The sequence below is a fragment of the Silene latifolia genome, unplaced genomic scaffold (genome assembly GCF_048544455.1).
Source record: "Silene latifolia isolate original U9 population unplaced genomic scaffold, ASM4854445v1 scaffold_160, whole genome shotgun sequence".
Classification (NCBI taxonomy): Eukaryota; Viridiplantae; Streptophyta; class Magnoliopsida; order Caryophyllales; family Caryophyllaceae; genus Silene; species Silene latifolia.
The window spans coordinates 51,085-74,033 of NW_027413144.1; the positions used below are offsets into that span (position 1 = coordinate 51,085).

The following is a 22,949-nucleotide window of genomic DNA, read 5'->3' on the forward strand; positions in this document are numbered from 1 at the left end:
ACACGAACAATGCATTTTTCATAAATTTAAAAGCGCTTGATCCACTAACCAGTCCAAACCAGCTAACCCACTTACTATTGGGCCAAAATATCAATGCAAGCCCAACCTATGCCCACCCAAGCCGACTTTTGATCAACTACTTTCACTGCAGTACTGCACTATTGTCATCACTCAAAAGTTGGATCTTATATCTCCAGTCTAGTGAAGAAATACGAGTATTCGAAATTAAAGTTTGTTCCAATGTTATTTTAATCGGTTAAATTTTATTAAAATTCTGTTATGTTTTCCATGTAAATTGGAATCTTAATTGTTATTTACAATAAGTGTTAAGTTAGATTCTCTTGAAAGTTTAAATTAGCATTTAATTAGTATAATAAATGTTATATTAGATTCTCTTAAAAGTTTAAATTAGCTTTAATTACCAGGAAAATTTAATGCTTATATACAATCGCTGAATGTGCCATAAATACAAAATTGTCGATTACTCTGTAAATTTTGAATTTTAAAATTCCATTTCATCACTTGATTTATACTCCGACTTATCAACCTTATTCGAACCTGCTCATGATGATTCAACATAGCAATTACGAAGTAGGAGTATTAAACTACTAGTACTCACTTTTGTCACAAACATTTATTTACCTTTAATTAAAACATTTTTCACAAAGAATATAAAAGGTAAACAAATAGAACGAGATGAAGGGAGTAGCATTTTACGCAAAAATTGTCGTGCTTCGTTTTAAACACTAATCAACCTCCTATTTTCATCTTCGGCAACAATATACCTTAGTTATTCCATAAATCCCAATAATCACATCGGCCTTCAGCTCAACCATCATTATCGTCAGTCCAAACCTCTTCTGATTAAAATCAACCCTTGCTAACTCATATCATAACGCATACTGTATCCAACCATCACCACTTTCTACCCGAACGTTGGTCAACTACCGAATAACTGACCAACTTTGACCCAAGGATCACATCACTGGTCAACAAAACACCACCCATTGACCAACCAACTTTATTGACCAAACCAGTCACTTTGAAATAACAGCCGTCTTCAACCCCAACAACCCGGCCCAATTTCAACTTTAGAAGCTCATGGTTAGGTGCACACCCAAATCATACTTTTATCACTGCCTTTGGTCACTCCCTAGTCCCTACATTGAGTCTAAAACTTAACAGACACCTAAGTACCTAACAACGGCCTTTACATCTAAATTCAAAATCTCCATCTTAGATCTAAACACGACCATCATCAACCACCATCTAGCAATACAAAATCGACGATGAGGGGCATAAACAAATAATACAGGCAGTGTATAGGTCTCCAAGGTCATATAGAGACCTGAAAGCAAGGCTTGGTAAAACTTTTAGGCTCGGTATCAAATTCACAGCTCAACAAAAGTTTATCAACTAAAATCGTCACTTTGGATTTAGGAAGCTGGGAATGCGTAATAAAACAGATACCGATCATTTCCGCTAAACATAAGAAATGCTCCCCAAACACCAAATACATCTCACAGAATTAAACTTGCCTTCATAACGTGGTAAATAAGTATGGTAACGTATATATTCGAGAAGAATCCAAAGAACACATAGTAGGACAAACAAGAAACCATGACAAATTTCAGCAACTTTTTTCAACAGGCAGCAAAATTGTGCTGTCCACCCCACAAACAAATACATACTAACCTGACAACCGGAAACACCACACCGACCACCAGTCAGTCACCCAAAGAATTAAATTCATCCCCCGGACAACAGAAATGTGAATAATGATCTAGATAGGCACACTTCACAAGATTATAAGGTCAAACTACGACAATTAAAGCGATATAAGTAACAGCCAACATCCACAATCAACATACTACTAATGTCACTTTCTTTTAAGGTTTAGAAAGAGCATGAAAGAAAGTTAAGACATGCCCGTTACTAGAGATTTGAATCAACGGGCTCGGTCCTTGAACACATCAAGATCCATCTCTGTACGATCAGTCGCTTGCAACTCCACCTGAATGCCATCCAACTCCCTCTTGAATCTGTCCTTCGAGCTTGCATATATCATTTTGCTTCTCACCTTTGCCGTGTCAGGAGACCTTCATAGATAACACAACTAATTGTGAGAGATGTGTGAGGGAAATATAGAAGTGAAGTAAAAACTGGTCCCCAGTTCTCAGGAGACAATAACATGATACGATTACCACGAGGTTAACCTTTGCTTTCTAAAAAATGAGGTAATTATGTAGTTCTAGCGGGGTAATGGGAAAAAAGATCAGAGTTATTAGCTACTTATCAAATTACGTCTCGAATTTGTGTCCAACACTTGACAATCGGAGATGGTCATAAGAGTTGGACATTATCATAAGCCAAATCATGAGGATTTTCATAATTTTGTCAGGCTAGACATTTAAAAAGTGCCCAGATACGATAGGAGCATGTCCTAGTTAATGGGTGGTAAGCCGCCCATTTTTTTAAATTGAGCTGTCTTGCTGAAGACAAATTGGATAGAGTTAGCTCTAACCAAATTACCTACCTGCTCTCTAGTAAATTTGACAAGGATTGAACTAAATAATATGCAAGTCAAAGAATTACCATGCAACGAAAAAAATTTTGCTTTTCTGGCAATTCTCCTCTGTCACAAAATCAAAATCGAAAACAGCATAGCGGCATTCATCAGCTGGAAGTGCTTCAGAGAAGTCTTCATGACTTTCAGTTGGCATCCCCAACTTCTCAACAACTACCTGCTTTTGATCCATCTCAATCTTGAAAACAATGAAGCGGTATGTCCGCTTAGCTTTCAACTCCAGAAAATTCAGCTTGCAGTCATCATGCACAGCCATCCCAGAAGCTGCGTTAGCCTGCACATTGTGAAAAATACAGATAAAATTATCAAAACTTGAGTAACGAAAGAACACACACACGCTAGTGGACGCATACTAGTACATCCATAAGACCTTGAATAAGCAGAGACATACTCCCTCTGTCCCGGTCATTTGTTGTCCTTTTCCATTTTTGGGTGTCTCAGTCATTTGTTGTCCTTTCTATTTTAAGAATGAACTTGATGAGTAATTTGATCATTCTCATTCAATTTGTTCCACATGTCATTTAATTATTGGCTTATTCCTCTTTCCTTGGTCTTTGTGCCAAAACGAAAGGACAACAATTGACCGGGACGGAGGGAGTATATGCCAAAGGCATCTTGAAGACAGTGAGGCAATGCGGTTCAGAACCTATCAAAATGGGCAAACTAGCATGACTCATGAGTAGTATAGTATCTACATTATCTAGAAACAATGGCACACTGACATAGAAGGTTAGAGGGTACATACACTCTCGTCTACTACTTAAAAAGCTCTACTCTATATCAAACTGTAGGTAAACCGTTTAGTGACTAACATTTCATCTCACAATCACCGCATATCTGAATGGCATGTATTTTGGCATAATGATCCAATTCAACAGGGCGTTAGAATCATGCAATCATCAATTTTTAAACCATATCAACTCCACACATCCAGTAAATCCGATACAATTCGATAATTGCTAAAGGTCGACAAGAATCATTAACATATATACATCAGCGCAAAAAAAATCATACACAACTACAACTCAAGATTTTCAATCAATTACTGAATTACGAAGCTTTACAGCGACCTAAAGTGCAAACCTAGACCAACACTTAGCTTAATACTTGAATTATCAAATACTATTTCAAAAGTTCAACTCCGTATCAAACCGCCTGTAGGAGTGTGATGGACAAACATTTCATCTTACAATCATCTAATACCTAATCGTAACGAACTTTTGCATAATGAACCAGAACAACACGGTATTGGAATCAGGACTTCACACCACCCAACCTCGGATGCAATCATTGGTTTTTAATCCATACCAACTCCATACATCCAATCAATCCGAAACAATCAATAATTGCCAAATTTCCACAGCAATCATCAAACATGATACACCACAACGACGCGAATTCGATCAATTTAAGAACTAAAAAGCTTTACCACCACCTAAAGTGTAAACCCTAGGCAACAACACTCAACTTAAAACCTAAATTATCGAAAAACTTGATCATAAATTATCGTTTCTAAATCAGCTAATTAATCATCAACTAACTACAATAATTACATGATTCACTGACGTTATTAACACATACGCAGTATAATCAAAGAATAATTACTGGAAAAATCACACAATCATAAACTCAAAAAACAATCTCATAATCAGATAATAAAATTAACCTAAACTAAATCAATTATACATGATTGATTAAAAAAGAATATGAAAATTTAGCTAGATCGAAAAGTAAATTGAACTAGATTACACAAAAAAAAAAAATACACATCAATTATGAATTACCGCAATACAAATTATAAAATTCAAAATTAGTTTTGAGTATATTCAACAGTAAAAAGGACGGAGATATAGAGATCGGTGAAGAACTACCATGGTGAAAAGGAGAGTGAAGTGATCGGAGAAGGCAGTAAAAATGGAGGAGAGAGAATATAGCGGGAGAGAAATATGAGGGGGAGAAATGAAGAAGAGTGAAGACTGCGTACAAATCAAGTTTGATGCAGTCAAGGGAGGTGTGTGTCCTTATGCGCTATTTTAGGACTCTAGTCCCGATTTAGTCTTACTTGAGACCGTCTTAGCTGGACCGGGTAGACTTGGACATTGACCTTAGCTATTTGGGGCCAGGTCGGACCAACCTCATGAATCATGATAGGACTCTTAAGCTTGTGAAAATGTGGCCTAAGCTTGTCCATAAGGAGGGGTGGGGTGGGGTGGGGCGGGGCGGGTCACCGGAGCTTCTTTATGTCTAGTTCGGGCCTTGCTTAGGTAGCCATTTTATTATTACTCCGTTTTATTATTTTTAAGGGAACTAGTATAGATCCCGCACTAATGCGCGGTATTTTAAATAGAAACATTAAAGAAAATAATAATAAAAATGATATTTAACTCAATTTGAAATTTAATTGTAAATTTATTATAATTAATATTTTGTATTAATCGATGGAAAAGGAAAGTTCATTATCATCCAAATGTAGATATAAGATAATGAAAGTCCAATAACATGTATGTTATAATAAAAGCCTAATTATAGCCAAATTAATTTAGGCGGGAAAGTTCTGAGAACTCTTATTCTTTTAGACCTCGTTTGGTTACACTCTGAATTCATGGGAATTCTAAACTCCTAGGAATTGAGTTTTTGATAACATGTTTGGTTACCCCCCATATTACAAAATGGGGGAGTTTACAATTCCAAGGGAGTTTTCAACTCCTACATGATGTAGGAGTTTGATTACCAACCCCTACCTAGGTAATTGGAAACTCCCCCATCCTATTTCCTTAAAATTACCCATTTGCCCATTTGTATAAATTAGTTGTCAGTAATATTACGGAGGGGTATATTGGTAATTAGAAACTAAAATCATGTAAATTGACACGGTTCAACCAAACATTGCATGGGAGTTTAATTCCTGGGAAAAACAAACTCCCCCATGGCAACCAAACATATTTTTATCATTTCATGGGAATTGGATGTAGGAGTTGGATTCCGGTGAATTTCAAACTACCACAGGAATTCTATTCCCGCATGAACCAAACGAGGCCTTAGTATAGGGGGATTAGGTAGAGTTGGCAAAACTGACCCAACCTGAATGACCCGAGCCTAAGTTCGAGCCGACACATGAACTCGACCCAAACCCCAATTGACCCGACCCAGTATAATCCGACCCGGATGTTTATTGTTGCAAACTGATTATTAATTTATTATCCATAAATAAATTGATAATAGATGGCCCGAACCCGGAATTACTCAACCTGACACGACCCGAAGTCTACACACTTGAATGACTCGACATAGGATTAACCCCACCTGATTGACCCGTTTTCGAGATCTAGACTTAGGTAGGTTCGGGAGCTTTAGGATCACTGGTTGCACAGAGGCCCGGTCGTGCTAGCAAAAATGACCCCAATATGGCGGGCCAAGTCAAATTAGCTTTTCACGTTGGCCAGCTCTAGTACCATGTATGCATGTACCGTACAAGATGAAATTTTAAACTTAAACCAAACTCAAATGATATTTTGTAATTCCTCTCCGATATTTGCCCCAATGTATATAGATGTAACTATGCAAGTACAATTATAATTGGTTTTAATATTTTTAATAGGGAAAAAATAAGAAAAGTGATAATGCCACAATACATGTGTAGACTGTGGTGTGGAATTAAAATAACTTATATATCCGAGCAATAAATTGAGTAATACAATTATTTTGTGAAAGCTAACATCTTTATTTAAAAAAAATTGTCTCTACTAAATTAGAGAATGAAATAATATTGTTTTATAATATTTTAAACAAGCTCAGTCTGTCAATTATTCCCCGTGGTGATAATTGTCATCTTTCAAGGTTATCAAATGAAATTCATAAGCTCAACTAGTAATAGGGTAAATTGGGGTTGATCTAAGGAAGATTAGTTTAAGTAGATTCTTCTAAGTAGATAGTCTAAATTAGTAGCACAAGGTGTCATGTTAAATCCCCATAGCATCAATGCTCACGTATGATTAAGTTTGACATAATAAGAGTGAAAGAACAAAGCATAAAATCAGAGCTAAACATTATGATCTAAATAAATAATTAACAAGATAAGCAAAGATTAACAAAGTAATTAAATAGAGATAAGAGATTATACATACAAACTAATTAGGAGAATGATAACAAAAGATGAGCAAAATAACAATGATCCTTGAATAATACGAAGATCTTGTCACCAAATTTTCAATAATAAACCAATAATTTAACAAATTAAACTATATTAAGGAAATATTAAGGTAATTAAGGAGAGATTAGGGACAAATTCTAGATATATGGTTTCTCATTATTTTCTTTTTTGGTGTTGATAAGGAGTATCCCCTATCAACAGATGGGGCAATCTCATTCGGGGTACTGAAGGCAATTTAATGAGTTGACTTCTCCTTAGGGCTTGCCTGGAATCCATGGAATTATTAAGGGGGTAAGTTTTATTGGGCGATCATTACTGGAGAAATTAATTAGTGGGGTAATGAGTTCCTTGGTGATATGTTTGGCATAAGAGTAATGATTACTAAGTAGATCTTTTACTCCCTTAATCATTACCCAGGGGGGAGGGTGGGTAATGTATTACCCCTTCACAAGGGTAATAATTCCAGGAGGTGAATAATTACCTACATACCAAACATGGGAAATACACCTCACATATTACTCCCCTATTCATTCCCCTCCTATTACCCTCAATCCAAGCAAGCCTTTAGTTTTTTTTTTTTTTTTGTTCGCAAATGTCAGGAATCGAACCCTTAACACTTGTTTAAGATATGAGACCTTGCCACTCACACCAATAACCTTTGGTTTTAGGGTTTCTAATTAAGGTAAAACTTACATCTAATTAAAATACACGGGTATTTATAATATTACAAAAAGAGGGAAAACATAAATGAAAATATTTTCGATAGAAGATCTACCCGATCGGGTAAGCTCGGTCCCGTGAATGGCCTCTATCGCGTATTGTAACACCCCCTTCTTATCCGCCCAAGGTAATCGGGAGATGTTACCATCTCGGGTTCCTGAGGCAGTGAATCGGAACTACAATTAAGTAACATTTTATATAAATGATATGTTTAATAAATTACATACATGAATAAAAGATTAACAAGTGTGAATTATACACTAATTTATTATTAACTACTATATATGTCGTATAACATCTAGCTATGCAACTCGACTCCAAGTGTCCGTAGCTCGTCCCGTCTCCCACAAGGCAGGAAAACCAAACTTGTACTCAAACTGCTCCCCATATAACCGAAAATATCATATGGTTCATCATAGGTCACCCCCAATTAAAGCAGGTGACGGTTTACACGCAAGGAACACGCGTCAGTTTTAATCATACAAATACTCATGAAATGACATGTAAATATGAATATGCAATGCAGTACAAGAGTAAATCACACGACCTCCAAATCCACCTCATCGGTACGGGGACACAGACAGAGTACCAAATAACCCGGTGACGGCACCGCAACACCGCCCACCAAACAGTCGGACCGCATCCCGTAAAACAGGTACTCGGGACATACCCGTGGTACCGAGTCCGGACACTATCCGGACCCTTGCCAAACGTCGTGACACCACACGAGTCCCTTCATAACTCAAGCCATTAACGTGCACATTACTCCTGGAGTGGAAAGCTCCAAGAGGCGACCCAAACATCTCCTCGACAACCATGTATCACCGCCGCAACTCTACCAACAACCTCCAACATCCACCACACACATGTATATCACAATATGCAACATAAGGAATATTAACTATGGCTCTTTTACATTAACATGAACCACCAACGTCACATAAATGCATGTGCCCGCAATCATATCGGCTTATCAAGTCACCATAGCTCACTTGTTATAATGCCACCTCAATAACATTATGAGACTAACAACAATTGTCAACTATCATGTTATAATGCAACTTAAGTGATAATATGAGACCAATACTAATTATCCATTATCACCCACATCAACCACAAGGAAATTCCACCAATGTCATGAAACCAACATCAAATATCAAATGATCATGTTTTAATGCAACAACATCAACAATGACATATGTAAACACCCATATCATTGAAACCAAGTAGAGAGAACCTTTTCTTTTAACATACACCATAAGCTACTCGAAATAAGCAAGATCCCGCTTCATAAACCGTCTCATCCTACATAAATTACATAATAACTATCAGGACACATCCTATATACTTTTATTATGTAAACCCCCTTATTATTACCCATGTTACTCATACTAATTACTGATTAATAACTTCGATAAAAAAAGCCCCAAAGTTAGGATTAAAACAAAAGAGGAAGAACACGTAGTAGATCTTACTCACAAGGTGAACGGAAGGAGGAGGAAGGCGGAACATCTTCAAAACCAAGCTTATAATCCATGCTAGAAGGTTTAGGGGAGTATTAGAGGAGGAAGGTGGAACATCTTCAAGTTGTGTTCATAACGACTCTTGCAACTTAAGCCATAATATAAAGATAAATGTCGATTTTTTGTGTTATGTTATGCTTTTCAAAGCTTTATGAAGCTTCAAGATATGTCCTTACAAGTTACAACTAACTCTCTTCCAAATATCATTCATTAATATGAAATGCGCACACTTGATCAATTGATCTGCAATCACCTAAAGTATGATGTTACCGTTCTAAATTATTGGCAACCCGTAGATAAAATCCATCGAGATCAACTCCCATTTTCATTTTGTTATATCTAATTGTTGTAAACCTTGTAGTCTTTTATGCCTATTTCTACTTTTTGGCAAGGTAATTACCTAATCTTAAACTCTGTTATTTTCATATTTCATACTGTTAAATCGTATATTAGGTATAAAAAGATCGTATATGCTTCTCATTGATAATTAGATCGGTATTTATATTACATCGCAAGTCGAGGGTTTCTTATAACATAAGAAAGCAATATAAATCTATCAATATTACGGGCTCGGACTACGAGCCCAATACGTCGTATTACCCCCCCTCAAGATGGAGCGGATGGGTTTAGGACGCCCATCTTGCCAACCAAAGAGAGAAAACGAGTCGAGCCGAGAGACTTCGTGAAAATGTCAGCAAGCTGAGTGACAGTAGAGACATGGGACGAAGCAATAAGACCGTCAATAATCGCATCACGAACGAAGTGTAAGTCTACTTCAATATGTTTTGTCCGTTCATGAAAAACGGGGTTATTAGCAATGTGCAAGGCAGACTGGTTGTCGCAGAAAAGAGGAGTGGCCACGGACTGAGGAACTCCCAAACATGACAAGAGACTGCGAAGCCACTTTAGTTCGCATGTAATGGCCGCCATAGAGCGATATTCAGCCTCGGAAGACGACAGAGAGACAGTGGGTTGTTTCTTTGTCTTCCACGACACAGGAGAGGAGCCGAGAAATACCAACCACCCACTGACAGAGCGACGAGTAAGTGGACAAGCGGCGTAGTCGGAATCACACCATCCAATTAGGGACAATGACGTATCGGATCGTAAGAGAATACCCTGTCCGGGGGTGCCCTTTAAGTAGCGCACAGTGCGAAGGGCAGCATCCCAGTGATCTTGGCGTGGGGCATGCATAAACTGAGACAAGATATGGACTGTATAAGTAAGATCAGGCCGTGTGACGGCGAGATAAACAAGACGACCGACTAGTCGTCTATAGCGCTCCGCATCAGGAAGAAGAGGCCGCGTGGACAGGCCTAGTTGGTGATTCTGTTCAAGGGGCGTAAGTGACGGTTTACAGCCCAACAAACCACACTCGGCAATGATGTCCAGTGCATATTTTCGTTGACACACAAAAATACCTTCAGAATTCCGAGCAACTTCAAGGCCGAGAAAATACTTGAGAACACCCAAGTCTTTCATATGGAAACAAGAGCTTAAATAATTTTTAAAGGTAGTGATAACAGCGGAATCACTGGAGAAAATAAGCATATCATCAACATCCAGAAGCACATTTAGGTGTACCGTACCTTGAGAATAAGTGAATAGGGAATAATCAGCAAGGCTTTGAACAAACCCATATTTCTTCAGTGCCGCACCAAACTTTGCAAACCAATAGCGCGGAGCTTGCTTGAGCCCGTACAAGGACTTTTTTAGCTGACATACCATACCGGGCACATCTGAAAGAAACCTAGGGGGTAGTTTCATATACACTTCTTCATGAAGGTCACCATGCAAGAAGGCATTGTGCACATCCATTTGGTGTAATATCCAATTCTTAGCAGCTGCCGCAGCTAGAAAAGTACGAACGGTAGTCATTTTAGCTACAGGGGCAAATGTTTCTTCATAATCAATCCCATGTGTCTGGTGATTACCAAGAATAACCAAGCGTGCCTTGAGTCGTTCAATGGAACCATCGGACTTGTACTTTATTTTATATAGCCATTTACTCCCGAGAGCACGCTTGCCCGCTGGTAATGGTACCAACGTCCAAGTGCCATTTTCGTGCAGAGCTTTCATCTCTGCATCCATGGCATTTCGCCAACCTTCATCCTTTACGGCCTCATTAAAAGAACGAGGCTCCTTGTGAGTCATAAGCGTTGCCATGAAAGCGCGATGCTGGACAGACAATTTATTACTATCAACATAATTAATAAGAGGATATGGAGTACCTCAGGAGGACGATGGCACGACGATGTGAGAAGCAGCGGATGGACGACTACCTTTAACCGACTTCTCAAGTACATAATCACGGAGTGCAGTAGAGGGAATTTTAGGACGAAAGCCTCGACCCATTGGTGGTGGTTCGTTGGCAGCAGTAGGCTCGTCAGTATTAATGGGTTGCTCGGTACTAGTAGGCGTGTCCTCTGTATTTGGAGAGGACTCGGTCGGTGTGGGACCCGCGTGAGACGGAGTGGAACCGGGAATAGTAACCTGCTCCGCTGGGTTAGGAATCGGGCTAACCTCGTCACCGTCACTATCATCAAAAAACACACTTGCCGGACTGTCAGAGGACGGCACCCCCCCTGTAGGTGAGCGTGACTCATCCAAATAAGGAAAGTGGGACTCGTAAAAGACCACATCTCGGGAAACAAAAAAATCGCTAGTTTCCATATCATATAAATACCAGCCTTTCTTTTCGGAGGGATACCCGAGGAATATACACTTGCGGCTTTTACTGGTAAATTTATTCCCTTTTGCGCGTTGGTTGTGAGCATAACACAGTGACCCAAAAACGCGTAAATGATTAAATGGAGGAGGTTTACCAAATATTATTTCATATGGAGTAACACCACCCAATAAAACTGAAGGGGTGCGATTGATGAGATAAGCAACTCCCAGTGCACACTCACCCCAGAAAGTGATGGGCATACCGGCTTGAAAACAAAGGGCACGAGCCACGTTAATGATATGTTGATGCTTACGTTCCACCCTACCATTTTGCTGGGGTGTCCCAACACAAGAGCTTTGGAATATTATACCTTGTGAGGTAAAGTACGGCTGTAATGGGTGGAATTCGGTCCCATTGTCACTCCGAACAATTTTGATTTCGGCAGTGAACTGACGAGAAATCATGGCTACAAAATTCATGAATTTTTCGGGCACTTCAGTCTTAGATGATATTAAATATATCCATACACCACGTGAATAGTCATCAACAAGAGTAAGGAAATAGCGAGCACCGCTAGTAGATGGAGACTCATAAGGGCCCCATAAATCGCAATGAATAAGATGAAAAAGACCGTCACTTTTATTATCACTTAAGGGAAAAGAATGTCTAATTTGCTTTGCACGGTGACAAATATCACATGGTTTATTCAACGTACTTTTATTACTAATAAACGGAAGTAATTTAACTACTTTCTCGGAAGGATGACCCAACCGTCTATGCCATAAATTAATACTAGAATCAACACCCACTGCACTTGTGGTAATCTTTGGTTCTTGACGAAGGTAGTATAGTCCATCCAGCCGATCACCGGTGCCAATCGTCGTCCTCGAAATTCGGTCCTGGATAAGACAATGAGTAGCATTAGTGATAAAAACACAGTCGATAGCATCACTTAATTGGGAGGCAGAGATCAAGTTACAATGCAACTTTGGGACGTAAAGAACGGGATCAAGAGTGATAGTAGGAGATAAGCTCACGCTACCAACGTGAGAGGCTTGGACATGTGAGCCATCCGGAAGGCCAACAACACGGCTCGGGATTTGACGAAGATTATGTAAAAAATTCACTTGCCCAGTAACACGATGAGAACATCCCGTATCAATTAACCACTTACCACAGAACGTATGAGACGGAGTCCCATACACAGAAACAAGCGGCTGCGAAGACTCCCCATGACGAACACCAGTGTGGACAACATTGCTACTTTCGGGTTTAGAGGAATTCATGGCTGCATCCGAGTGTGCGTGTCCAGGTTGTTCATTGGGGCGAGCCCCACCACGTCCCCTGTTTTGATTTCCACCACGAGAGGCAGCCGAACCTCAGTGGTTAGGATTTTTAAGGCCTTTAAACTCGTACCACCAATCCGGTATTTCATCCATCAAGTCAAAACACATACTTCGATCATGACCCTTCTTCTTGCAATGACTACATACCAATTTCTGTCGTTCAGAACGAGATAGTTGCGTGGAAGGACGGGGTCCCAATAGTGAGCGCGGAGTAGAATTATTAACAGCAAAAGTCGACAATCCGGGTTGAGAGACAATTTCACGGGATGTATTAATCCCCTTTACCCGCTCCTCTTGGCTAATCAACTGAAAAGCACGACTAACAGTGGACAGAGGAGTTTGTGAAAGAATGACAGAACGCAAGGTTTCATAATGCACAGATAATAAGCCGAGCAAAAACTGGTGAAGACGGTCACTCTCCCTACGTTCAATGTGCTGTTTACCGACATCAATAGTGCATTTGCAGGTTATAATCGGTTCATATGTGTCTAACTCATCCCATAACTGATTCAAGGTGCCATAATAAACCGCGACTGACATAGTGTCGGTCTGTTTGCAGTCACGGAGTGCACCCTTAAGTTGCTGGATCCTAGAGCCATCAACAACACTAAGACGATCATGGAGATCGTCCCATAAACGTTTAGCATCATCATAATTAGATAAAAGGAGTTTTACCTCGGGCTCAATGAGGTTCATGAGCCAAGAAACAAGCATCGAATGTAGGGTCTCCCAATCTTCGACAGTGCAGGGCGGCTTTGGCTCGGTATAGGTCCCATCGAGAAAGCCAAATTTTCGTCGTGCTTTGAGAGCGGTGCGAACATCGCTTTTCCATTCATCGAAATTATGTAGGGTAAGACGGGTATTAGTTATACGATCCCCAGGTTTATCATGATTCCCAATGTAGTAGGGAGAATTAGGCTCGATTTTGAGAGGTGGAGGCGGCGTATCGCCAGACATGGCGGAGGAGGAGGGTAGGGTTTTTAAGATCTTTATTTTGGAAAATTGAATATCTCTGATACCATGCTAAATCGTATATTAGGTATAAAACAATCGTATATGATGGGGCATATTCTACACCGCTGACCAAGTCAACATATTGAGCAAGGTCAAGGATATCCACAGCAAAGTCAACGACTTAGACAGTCTAGCCGATGCAACCCATCGGCCTGTCACCTGGGGTCTCGGCGTCAACAACCACCAGGGACGCATATCCGCGTACTCATATCCAAGACCCTCGGCCGGCCTGCCATGGGTCCATCGGCCGAGGGTAGAACGGTCTTTCCACCTGCTAGCCACTTGGCCACTTGGCCACTACGTGACAAAAGGTGAAAGCCTATAAAAACTCCTCAACCTTCATTGAGGAAAGGATCCATAAATTAACCTAAGAATCACTATTCATCTGGTAATATCTTCCTTATCTCTCTATAATACATCCTTAGCCAAGTAATAACAACTTATCCCTCTAAGTTTGCTGACTTGAGCGTCGGAGTGAGTACGCTTGGCACAAAGCCAAGCCCTCAGTTCGTTCATTGTTGCAGGAGAGACCGAGAGGAACGATAGAGACGAGGGATCCAACTCAAGACATCATTCTACAAGCCACGGGTGGTAACAATACTTGCTCTGGAATTACACCCGGAACAGTATATGCTTCTCATTGATAATTAGATCGGTATTTATATTACATCGCAAGTCGAGGGTTTCTTATAACATAAGAAAGCAATATAAATCTATCAATATTACGGGCTCGGACTACGAGCCCAATACGTCGTATTACATACTCAACCATCAAATGTTTATGTATATATTTTGTTTCAAATCCATATATATATACACCTTACTTGTTGATATCTTATTATGACGATTTGTCTTTTCAATGGTTAAATAATACATGGTTTTCATTTATTATAGATTTCCACTTGAATGTTAATGACGCTTTATTGAACTATTGTGGGGGTTGATGATTGATTATAGAGTGAAAAAAGTGACTAGGATAATAACATAATATATTGTAACTTTTCAAATAATTTCGCAATAAGTATTTAATATCTAATATTTAAAATTGTCTTTAGCAGACTCACGGTCAGAAGTTCAGAACGTTATTAATGAAGTTGACCATGTAAAAAAATACCATGTTGCAACGAGTCTGACAATGCATAAGGAATGATAATGCTAGTTAAGATAAATCGAATAGCTAAGAGTCTTCTTGTACTCCTTGTTCTATTGCACCAATCAAATACTCAACGAGAAATTAATATGAAGGCACGATAAAACTTAATTGAATATAATCTCTTATCATATCAAATGGTTAAATCATAATTAATAATAGTCCACTAAAATTATATAAAAAATAGAATTATACTAAATTTCAAATTAACTAATTATAAATTTATAATATATGAATTAAATTTTTTGTGTAATTTTACATTTATTAATATCTCCACAAAAGACCATTAACATGTTGAGAGAATGAGAGCCAAATCAAAATAATCGAAAATTTAAACTCAAAAGAGTGAAAAACAAAAGGCGGGATAAAACGAAATTCAAACAAATTCACACTACTCTCTCATTGGTCAATCTCAAAACACACGGATTGCCACACCTAAACTCTCAATCTCAACCGTTGATTTCTTCCACACCAAACTCCACCTCATCAATCCGTGTCCTTCCCCACTCACTATAAATAAATTTCCTCATCCTCAACATTTTCCACAACAATCTCAACCATTCTCTCATTACTTCTCTGAAATATCCCAAACAAACTCAATATCGTGAAATGGACACTACTGGTGGAAAGGCGAAGAAGGGTGCAGCTGGAAGGAAAGCCGGCGGTCCAAAGAAGAAGTCAGTCACCCGGTCCATCAAAGCCGGTCTTCAGTTCCCGGTCGGTCGTATTGGTAGGTACTTGAAGAAAGGCCGGTATGCTCAGCGTGTCGGTTCTGGTGCTCCGGTTTACTTGGCTGCTGTTCTTGAGTACCTTGCTGCTGAGGTATATACAATTTGAACTTTAATTTTGATTTTTCCGTCTCAATCATTTCTTTACCTTTGATTAAATTAAATTCCGCTCACAATTTCTATTGTGTGATTTTAGGTGTTGGAATTGGCGGGAAATGCGGCACGTGACAACAAGAAGAACAGGATAATCCCAAGGCACGTGCTACTGGCAATAAGGAACGATGAGGAGCTCGGAAAGCTGTTAGCTGGAGTGACAATTGCACATGGAGGAGTGTTGCCGAACATTAACCCGATTTTGTTGCCTAAGAAAGCTGCTGAGAAGTCTCCCAAGGAACCTAAGTCTCCATCCAAGGCGGCTAAATCGCCAAAGAAAGCTGCTGCTTAAGTAGTGGTGATTTTAAGTGATTTGTGTATGTAATCAAAGTAGGGTTTCTGAATAGTTTAGTATCGGTAGTGGTATCTGGTATGGTGGTATCTTATTTTAGAATTGATTTCTGATCGATTCTCGTATTTTGTATTCTCTGAAGTGTTATGAATGAGACTTTGATTTATAAACTTCAGTTCAGGCCTCTTTCGAGTTTATCAATTATTCTTCTGCAGTATAATATTACAGCATAGTGTTGAACAATTCCAGTGTTGTTACGAAATCTTGAGTTAGTCTATAGAAGCGAGTTTTAACTAATTGCTTGTTCGATTCACTTAGTATCACTGGTGAGTGGTGTAGACTACTGGTGTTCAATTATATCAATATTTTTTTGGAGTTTGCACTGTACTGAAACTCCGGCGTCTGAACTTGCAGTACATTCAAAAAGAGAGAAACGAAAGTCCTTTAGTACTTTTCTACTACTTCTGATTTAAGTTTGAGAGCAATCCCTGGATTTTTGTAACATACAGCTGATGAAAGTTTTGATCAACCATTGAGAAAAGTCAGTAAGACCGTGAATCCGAATCATGAGACTCTCAGAGTCTCAGTCGTAATATTACTACTCTCGCGCAGTTCTGTCAGCACATCAACTTTTAAGAACTGTTCCCGCAAACTGTAAGAATTTGGTGTGCTGGTCACTGATTTGCGGTTTTCCCTGAGTTCAGCAAATTTTATCCTTTAGATTGCGGAAACTGTAAGAATCAAACCCCATTGATCACAACTATTCATCAATTATCCATTCCTGATTGTGATTGGACAATAGTTTCACTCACAATTTAGATTACGCAGTAAGGCACTACAAACTCGCAAAGTTTATCCACAAGTCCTCTAAGATGTGCACGCTATCACACCCATTTACATATCATGATACATGAAAGTTTGAAATCCAGTACAGAACCAATTTGATTCATATTTCAGTTGGAAGAGAAGGAATGTCCCGAGAATTTCCAGATTCTGAGACTCGCAGATGGACCATCAAACTTCAAAATCGAAAAATATTCACCTCATAGAAGAGAGATTTGGTATCAAGGGGAGACCTTAACAATCAATACAGGCATTGTGCCGAGACATGAAAACAAAGCTCGCGATTTGGACATACTGATATCGATCACACAATAATTCAACTACCGTAACTCCTAACATTAGTCGCAGGGTAAATGGATCTACAAATCAAATTTATAACTCGAGAAAAGTTTGATGGCGTCAAATCAAATTTCAACAAAAGATCAGACTAAAATAAACACTTACGCAATGGATTCTGTAAATTTTGAATGCGTAATCACAGATACAGACCATTTCATCTCACATAAGAAATGCTCCCTGGATACAGTTCTGAAGTACATTTTACGGAATTACACTTACCTTCATAACATGGAAATTTCTTACAGCAAGAAACCATGAGCAAATGCTAGAAGCACTCAATTATCCTCCCAAGGTGATTCATCTGATCATGCAGTGTGTGAATACTCCTAGTTTTTCTATTGTTCTGAATGGGCAACTCATGGGTTTTTCAATGGTTGCATAGGATTGAGACAAGCGAACCCTATGTCTCTCATACTACTTCAATAGTTTGAGACTAAAGAGATCAAAAAGCAGGGAAATAATTGTAAATAAGGGAAGAATAGTTGTTCAGTTAATGAAATTGATAGGCTATTACATAGCAAATTCTGTAGTGAATGATTAAACTCCTAAATACACTAGAATAGTGATTTTTCTAAATGCTTTATTATGACCTAAGATCCTACTTAAATATTGAAGCTTCCTTGGAGCACAATCACATAATATGATAGTACCAAGACAACTCAGTGTTTGGCATTTAGCTAATTAAACGGCTACATTATTTTAGCGGTCCTAATGAGGTAGTACTTCTAGTGCCTCCAACCTTACTCCATAAGCTGGCTTAATCCTATAGGTGGAGCACATATATTCCCTCCTTTCATTCTATTATGCATAGCTGACATTCCCTCATCTCTAAATTTGGTGATTATTAATTTGGTAACATTTGCATCTCCCCCCATTGGAATGACTTTTGGCGCGCAGATTAGTTGGTTGAGGTCTGCATCAACTTCATTTGTTTCGACTATATCAATTCCTCTCCTCTTGAGAAAATCCTTGTCCTGAAGGATTAAAATTAGGAAATTTTTCTTCAAATCATTGAGATATTCTAAGTGGAGTCTTCTAAGGAAGCGTTAGCCCATTTGACTAAGACCTTGGTTACATTAATTCTCTCCCTTTTCACAAATTTCTTTGCAATGATCAATTCAGGTTCTTCTAGTGAATCATGAGGATCTTCAATGCTGACTGCTGTGGTCCCATAGTAGCCTTTGAGTAGAGACACGTGGAAAGTAGAGTGAGTTTTTGCACCATGATGTGGTGTTAATATGTATGCCACTTCACCAATTCTCTGTAGAATGTGATATGGTCCATAATACCTTTTGGCTAACTTTTGATTTCCCCTGCTGGCCACTGTGCCCTGCCTCTATGGTTGGAGTTTAAGATACACATAGTCTCCTACACTAAACTTCCTGTCACTTCTTTTCTTGTTTGTCTGCTGCTTCATTCTATTCTGAGCCCCAACAAGGTTCATTCTCACACTGAGCATTGCCTCTTCTCTTGCCATCATAGTCCTTTCTACTGCATCGTCCTTATTATTACCAGGCATGTAAGGCAAGTGTAAGGGGGTTGTTTGTCCATACAATACCTCATAGGGAGTCATTCTTAGGGTAGTGTGGTAGAAAGTGTTATACTCGTATTCGGCTCATGGTAACCACTTACACCAATCTACCGGAGCCTCACTACAAATGCATCTAAGGTAAGTTTTAAGGCATCTATTTAGTACCTCTATTTGACCATCAGATTGAGGGTGATAGGCAAAACTCGTGTGTAAGTTCACTCCATGGATGGAGAATAATTCCTGCCAGAATTACTTAGGAATACTGAATCCCTCTGAAGTTATCTCCTCACGCATTCCATGATACTTGTAGACGTTGTCAAAATACGCATGTGCTACCTTGGTGGCTGTATATGGGTGTTGTAGGGCTATGAAGTGGGATGATTTACTAAGTCTATCAACCAATAGCATAATTGAATCCATTCCCATAGATTTAGGTAGGCTATTTATGAAATCTGTGCTGACTTTAGTCTATATTGTGTGTGGGATGGGAATGGGTTGCAACTTCCCAGGAATAGCATGAGTCTCGCACTGTTGGATATGGTTGTGGATATTCTTTTTCATTCCCTTCTAGTAGAAACTTTGCTTAAGCCTCTGATTTGTGACCTCAACCCCATGCGTAGTGCCATCCCTGTAGGGTGTTGTGCATAATAGCAATAAGCTCTTGCGGTAAGTTTCCATAATTCCTTATGACAAACCTCCCATTTCTTTAAGTTGTTCCTCTTTCCAAGTGTATTTCCTGTGTAACAACAAGTCCTTTTGGAGATCTGAGATAATGGTGGCAACCTTCTCATCTTGTTACCACGAAGTTTGAATGGTGTTGTATAGATCAGTATTTAGGGTACTAACAAACAATTGAGCCAATTCTGCAATGCTGACCCTTAACAAGGCATCTGCTGCCACATTCTCTTTCCCTTTCTTATAGACAATTTCATAGTCATACCCAATGAGTTTTGCTAGGCATTTCTCCTATAGGGGATTGGTAACCCTTTGTTTTAGCATATACTTAAGACTTTGGTAATCTGTTTTAATCACAAATGGTCTCTCTGCCAAGTATTGATTCCACTCGGTGGTATCATGTATGATGGCCAAGAGTTCTTTCTCATAAATAGACATAGTTTGGTGTTTTGGTGCTAGGGCCTTAATGATGTAAGCTATGGGATGGTGATCTTACATTAGCACAACCTCAATTCCTTCTCCTGAGGCATTTGTTTCCACTACAAATGGTTTATAAAAATTAGGTAATGTCAGGACGGGTGCCGTTGTTATCAAATCCTTCAAATGCCTCATGTGCATTAGAATTCCAATGGAACCCATCCCTTTTTATCAAGTTAGTCAGAGGTTTACTGATTATACCATAGTTGTAGATAAATCTCCTGTAATACCCTGTTAACCCCAAGAATCAGTTGGTTTACCATTAATGAGCACAAAGTAATTAACGGATTTAACACATCGTAAAACATTATCTATCCATCCATTATGAAATCCTATCTGAACCAGAACTTTCTGAGGGAAATCCCATTCAACCCGATCATGAACCTTTGACATGTCAAGTTTTAATGCCATATAGCCGCCCCCACCTCTTGAATTCTTCATATAATGAAATAGTTTGAAAGTAATCAGACGTCTTGACGTAAAAGCACTATGATTTTCTGAAACAATATTCCCCAATTTTTTTTTTTAAGTCGATTAGCTAGAACCTTCAACACGAACTTGTACAACACATTACATAAACTAATTGGCAATATTATGGTGGATAGAATGATAAATAGAATCAAGGGTGGATTGGTGGAATACACACGGATCGCCATACCTAAACTCTCAATCTCAACCGTCGATTTCTTCCACACCAAAATCCACCTCATCAATCCGTGTCCTTCCCCACTCACTATAAATACATTTCTTCATCCTCAACATTTTCCACAACAATCTCAACCATTCTCTCTACACAAACCCTCTCAATCTCTCACTACTTCTCTGAAATATCCTAACCAAACCCGATATCGTAAAATGGATACAACCGGCGGAAAGGCGAAGAAAGGTGCAGCTGGAAGGAAAGCCGGCGGTCCAAAGAAGAAGTCAGTTACCCGGTCCATCAAAGCCGGTCTTCAGTTCCCGGTCGGTCGTATTGGAAGGTACTTGAAGAAAGGTCGGTATGCTCAACGTGTCGGTTCTGGTGCTCCGGTTTACTTGGCTGCGGTTCTTGAGTACCTTGCTGCTGAGGTATATATACAACTTCAATTTTAATTTTGATTTTCCGTCTCAATCATTTCTTCACCTTTGATTAAATTAAATTCCGCTCACAATGTATACACAATTGAACTTTAATTTTGATTTTTCATCTCAATTATTAATTAATTTATGATTGTGTGATTTTAGGTGTTGGAATTGGCGGGAAATGCGGCACGTGACAACAAGAAGAACAGGATAATCCCAAGGCACGTGCTACTGGCAATAAGGAACGATGAAGAGCTCGGAAAGCTGTTAGCTGGAGTGACAATTGCACATGGAGGAGTGTTGCCGAACATTAACCCGATTCTGTTGCCTAAGAAGACTGCTGAGAAGTCTCCTAAGGAACCTAAGTCTCCATCCAAGGCGGCTAAATCGCCAAAGAAAGCTGCTGCTTAAGGACTGATTTTAAGTGTTTCGTGTATGTAATCTAAGTAGGGTTTCGAAATAGTTTAGTATCGGTAGTGGTATCTGGTATGGTGGTATCGTATTTTAGAGTTGATTTCTGATCAATTCTCGTATTTTGTATTATCTGAAGTGTTATGAATGAAACATTTATGATATATAAAACTTCAGTTCAGGCCTCTTTCGAGTTGATTGTTTTCTTTAATTTTGCTGCTTTTGTTTATCAACCGCTTTTCTATCAATGTTGATCAGTAGATGTGATTCCGGTGTATTTTGCTCAGTGATGGGTCTATCAGTTATTTATTCTATTCTTGAGTTAGTCAACAGATTCGAGTTTTAACTGATGGATTCTGCATTTCACTTTGTATTGCTGGTGAGTGCTGCAGACTCTGGTGTTCAATTATATCAATATTTTTTTACGGAGTTTGTACTGTGCTGAAACTCCGGCGTATGAACTCTATAAGAGGAATGTTGATGGAAAAATGACTTAGAATGGAATTTTGACTACGAATGGAATTGGTCTCCCGTAATTAATGCCTAATGTGCGTTAAATGAAAGTATTACTTCCACTAGATTCAGAAAGAGGGATAACTGAAAGTTTCAGTAAGAACGTGAATTGGAAATTCAGAATCATGAGACTCTTAATTGTATCAGCATCTCAGTCGTAACATACAGGTGATGCAAGTTCGCATCAATCATTGAGAAAAGTCACTAAGACTGTCAATCGGAATCATGAGGCTCTCAATTGTATGAGTATCTCAGTCGTAATATGTACTGGTCTCCCGTAATGATTGCCCGAGTCATTTTTCACTCTCACGCAATTCTGTCAGCACGTCAACTTTCTAGATCTGTTCTCGCAAACTGTAAGAATTTGGTGTGCTGGTCACTGATGCGCGGTTTTATGCTTAATCTCAAAGCGTACTGATTGTGCTCGAACAATAGTTTCACTTACCACTTACGCAATGGATTCTGTAAATTTTGAATGCGTAATCACAGATACAGACCATTTCCATCTCACATAAGAAATGCTCCCCGGAAACAGTTCTGAAGTACATTTGAGAGAATTACAGTTACCTTCATAACACGGAAAATTCTTACAGCAAGAAACCATGAGCAAATGCTTGAAGCACTCAATTATCCTCCTAAGCTAATTAATCTAATCGTGTAGTGTGTGAGTACTCTTAGTTTTTCTATTGTTCTGAATGGGCAACTCATGGGTTTTTCAAAGGTTGCAGAGATTGAGACAAGGGAACCCTATGTCTTTGATACTA

The 22,949-nt window shown here is 39.0% G+C and overlaps 4 protein-coding genes across 4 annotated transcripts; 2 read left to right on the plus strand and 2 right to left on the minus strand.

Moving 5' to 3' along the window:
• Positions 1 to 1,616: 1,616 nt before the first annotated feature.
• On the minus strand, positions 1,617 to 4,601 carry LOC141638028 (actin-depolymerizing factor 2-like). Its single transcript, XM_074447480.1, has 3 exons — positions 4,459 to 4,601; positions 2,596 to 2,861; positions 1,617 to 2,099 (listed from the first exon to the last, which is right to left on the minus strand). Exons 1-3 carry the CDS (start codon positions 4,459 to 4,461, stop codon positions 1,949 to 1,951), a joined length of 420 nt encoding a protein of 139 aa, XP_074303581.1. The 5' UTR covers positions 4,462 to 4,601; the 3' UTR covers positions 1,617 to 1,948.
• An 8,429-nt stretch (positions 4,602 to 13,030) lies between these two features.
• Positions 13,031 to 13,954, minus strand: LOC141638008 (uncharacterized). The gene has a single exon (XM_074447464.1). It carries the CDS (start codon positions 13,952 to 13,954, stop codon positions 13,031 to 13,033), a length of 924 nt encoding a protein of 307 aa, XP_074303565.1.
• Positions 13,955 to 15,706: 1,752 nt separating this feature from the next.
• LOC141638019 (histone H2A-like) lies at positions 15,707 to 16,498 on the plus strand. The gene is made up of 2 exons (XM_074447470.1): positions 15,707 to 15,983; positions 16,086 to 16,498. Exons 1-2 carry the CDS (start codon positions 15,771 to 15,773, stop codon positions 16,332 to 16,334), a joined length of 462 nt encoding a protein of 153 aa, XP_074303571.1. The 5' UTR covers positions 15,707 to 15,770; the 3' UTR covers positions 16,335 to 16,498.
• A 4,456-nt stretch (positions 16,499 to 20,954) lies between these two features.
• On the plus strand, positions 20,955 to 21,857 carry LOC141638022 (histone H2A). The gene is made up of 2 exons (XM_074447473.1): positions 20,955 to 21,267; positions 21,424 to 21,857. The coding sequence occupies exons 1-2, from the start codon at positions 21,055 to 21,057 to the stop codon at positions 21,670 to 21,672; spliced, it is 462 nt and encodes a 153-aa protein (XP_074303574.1). The 5' UTR covers positions 20,955 to 21,054; the 3' UTR covers positions 21,673 to 21,857.
• Positions 21,858 to 22,949: the final 1,092 nt, after the last annotated feature.

What these genes read in the sequence shown, in the direction of transcription:
- LOC141638008 (XM_074447464.1), bottom strand. Translation starts at nt 13,954, where the DNA reads ATGTCTGGCGATACGCCGCCTCCACCTCTCAAAATCGAGCCTAATTCT.
- LOC141638028 (XM_074447480.1), bottom strand. An exon ending in AAAATTTTTTTCGTTGCATG is followed by an intron (nt 2,100 to 2,595) that starts GTAATTCTTTGA and finishes TTATCTATGAAG; the next exon opens with GTCTCCTGACACGGCAAAGG.
- LOC141638019 (XM_074447470.1), top strand. Translation starts at nt 15,771, where the DNA reads ATGGACACTACTGGTGGAAAGGCGAAGAAGGGTGCAGCTGGAAGGAAA. An exon ending in TTGAGTACCTTGCTGCTGAG is followed by an intron (nt 15,984 to 16,085) that starts GTATATACAATT and finishes GTGTGATTTTAG; the next exon opens with GTGTTGGAATTGGCGGGAAA.
- LOC141638022 (XM_074447473.1), top strand. Translation starts at nt 21,055, where the DNA reads ATGGATACAACCGGCGGAAAGGCGAAGAAAGGTGCAGCTGGAAGGAAA. An exon ending in TTGAGTACCTTGCTGCTGAG is followed by an intron (nt 21,268 to 21,423) that starts GTATATATACAA and finishes GTGTGATTTTAG; the next exon opens with GTGTTGGAATTGGCGGGAAA.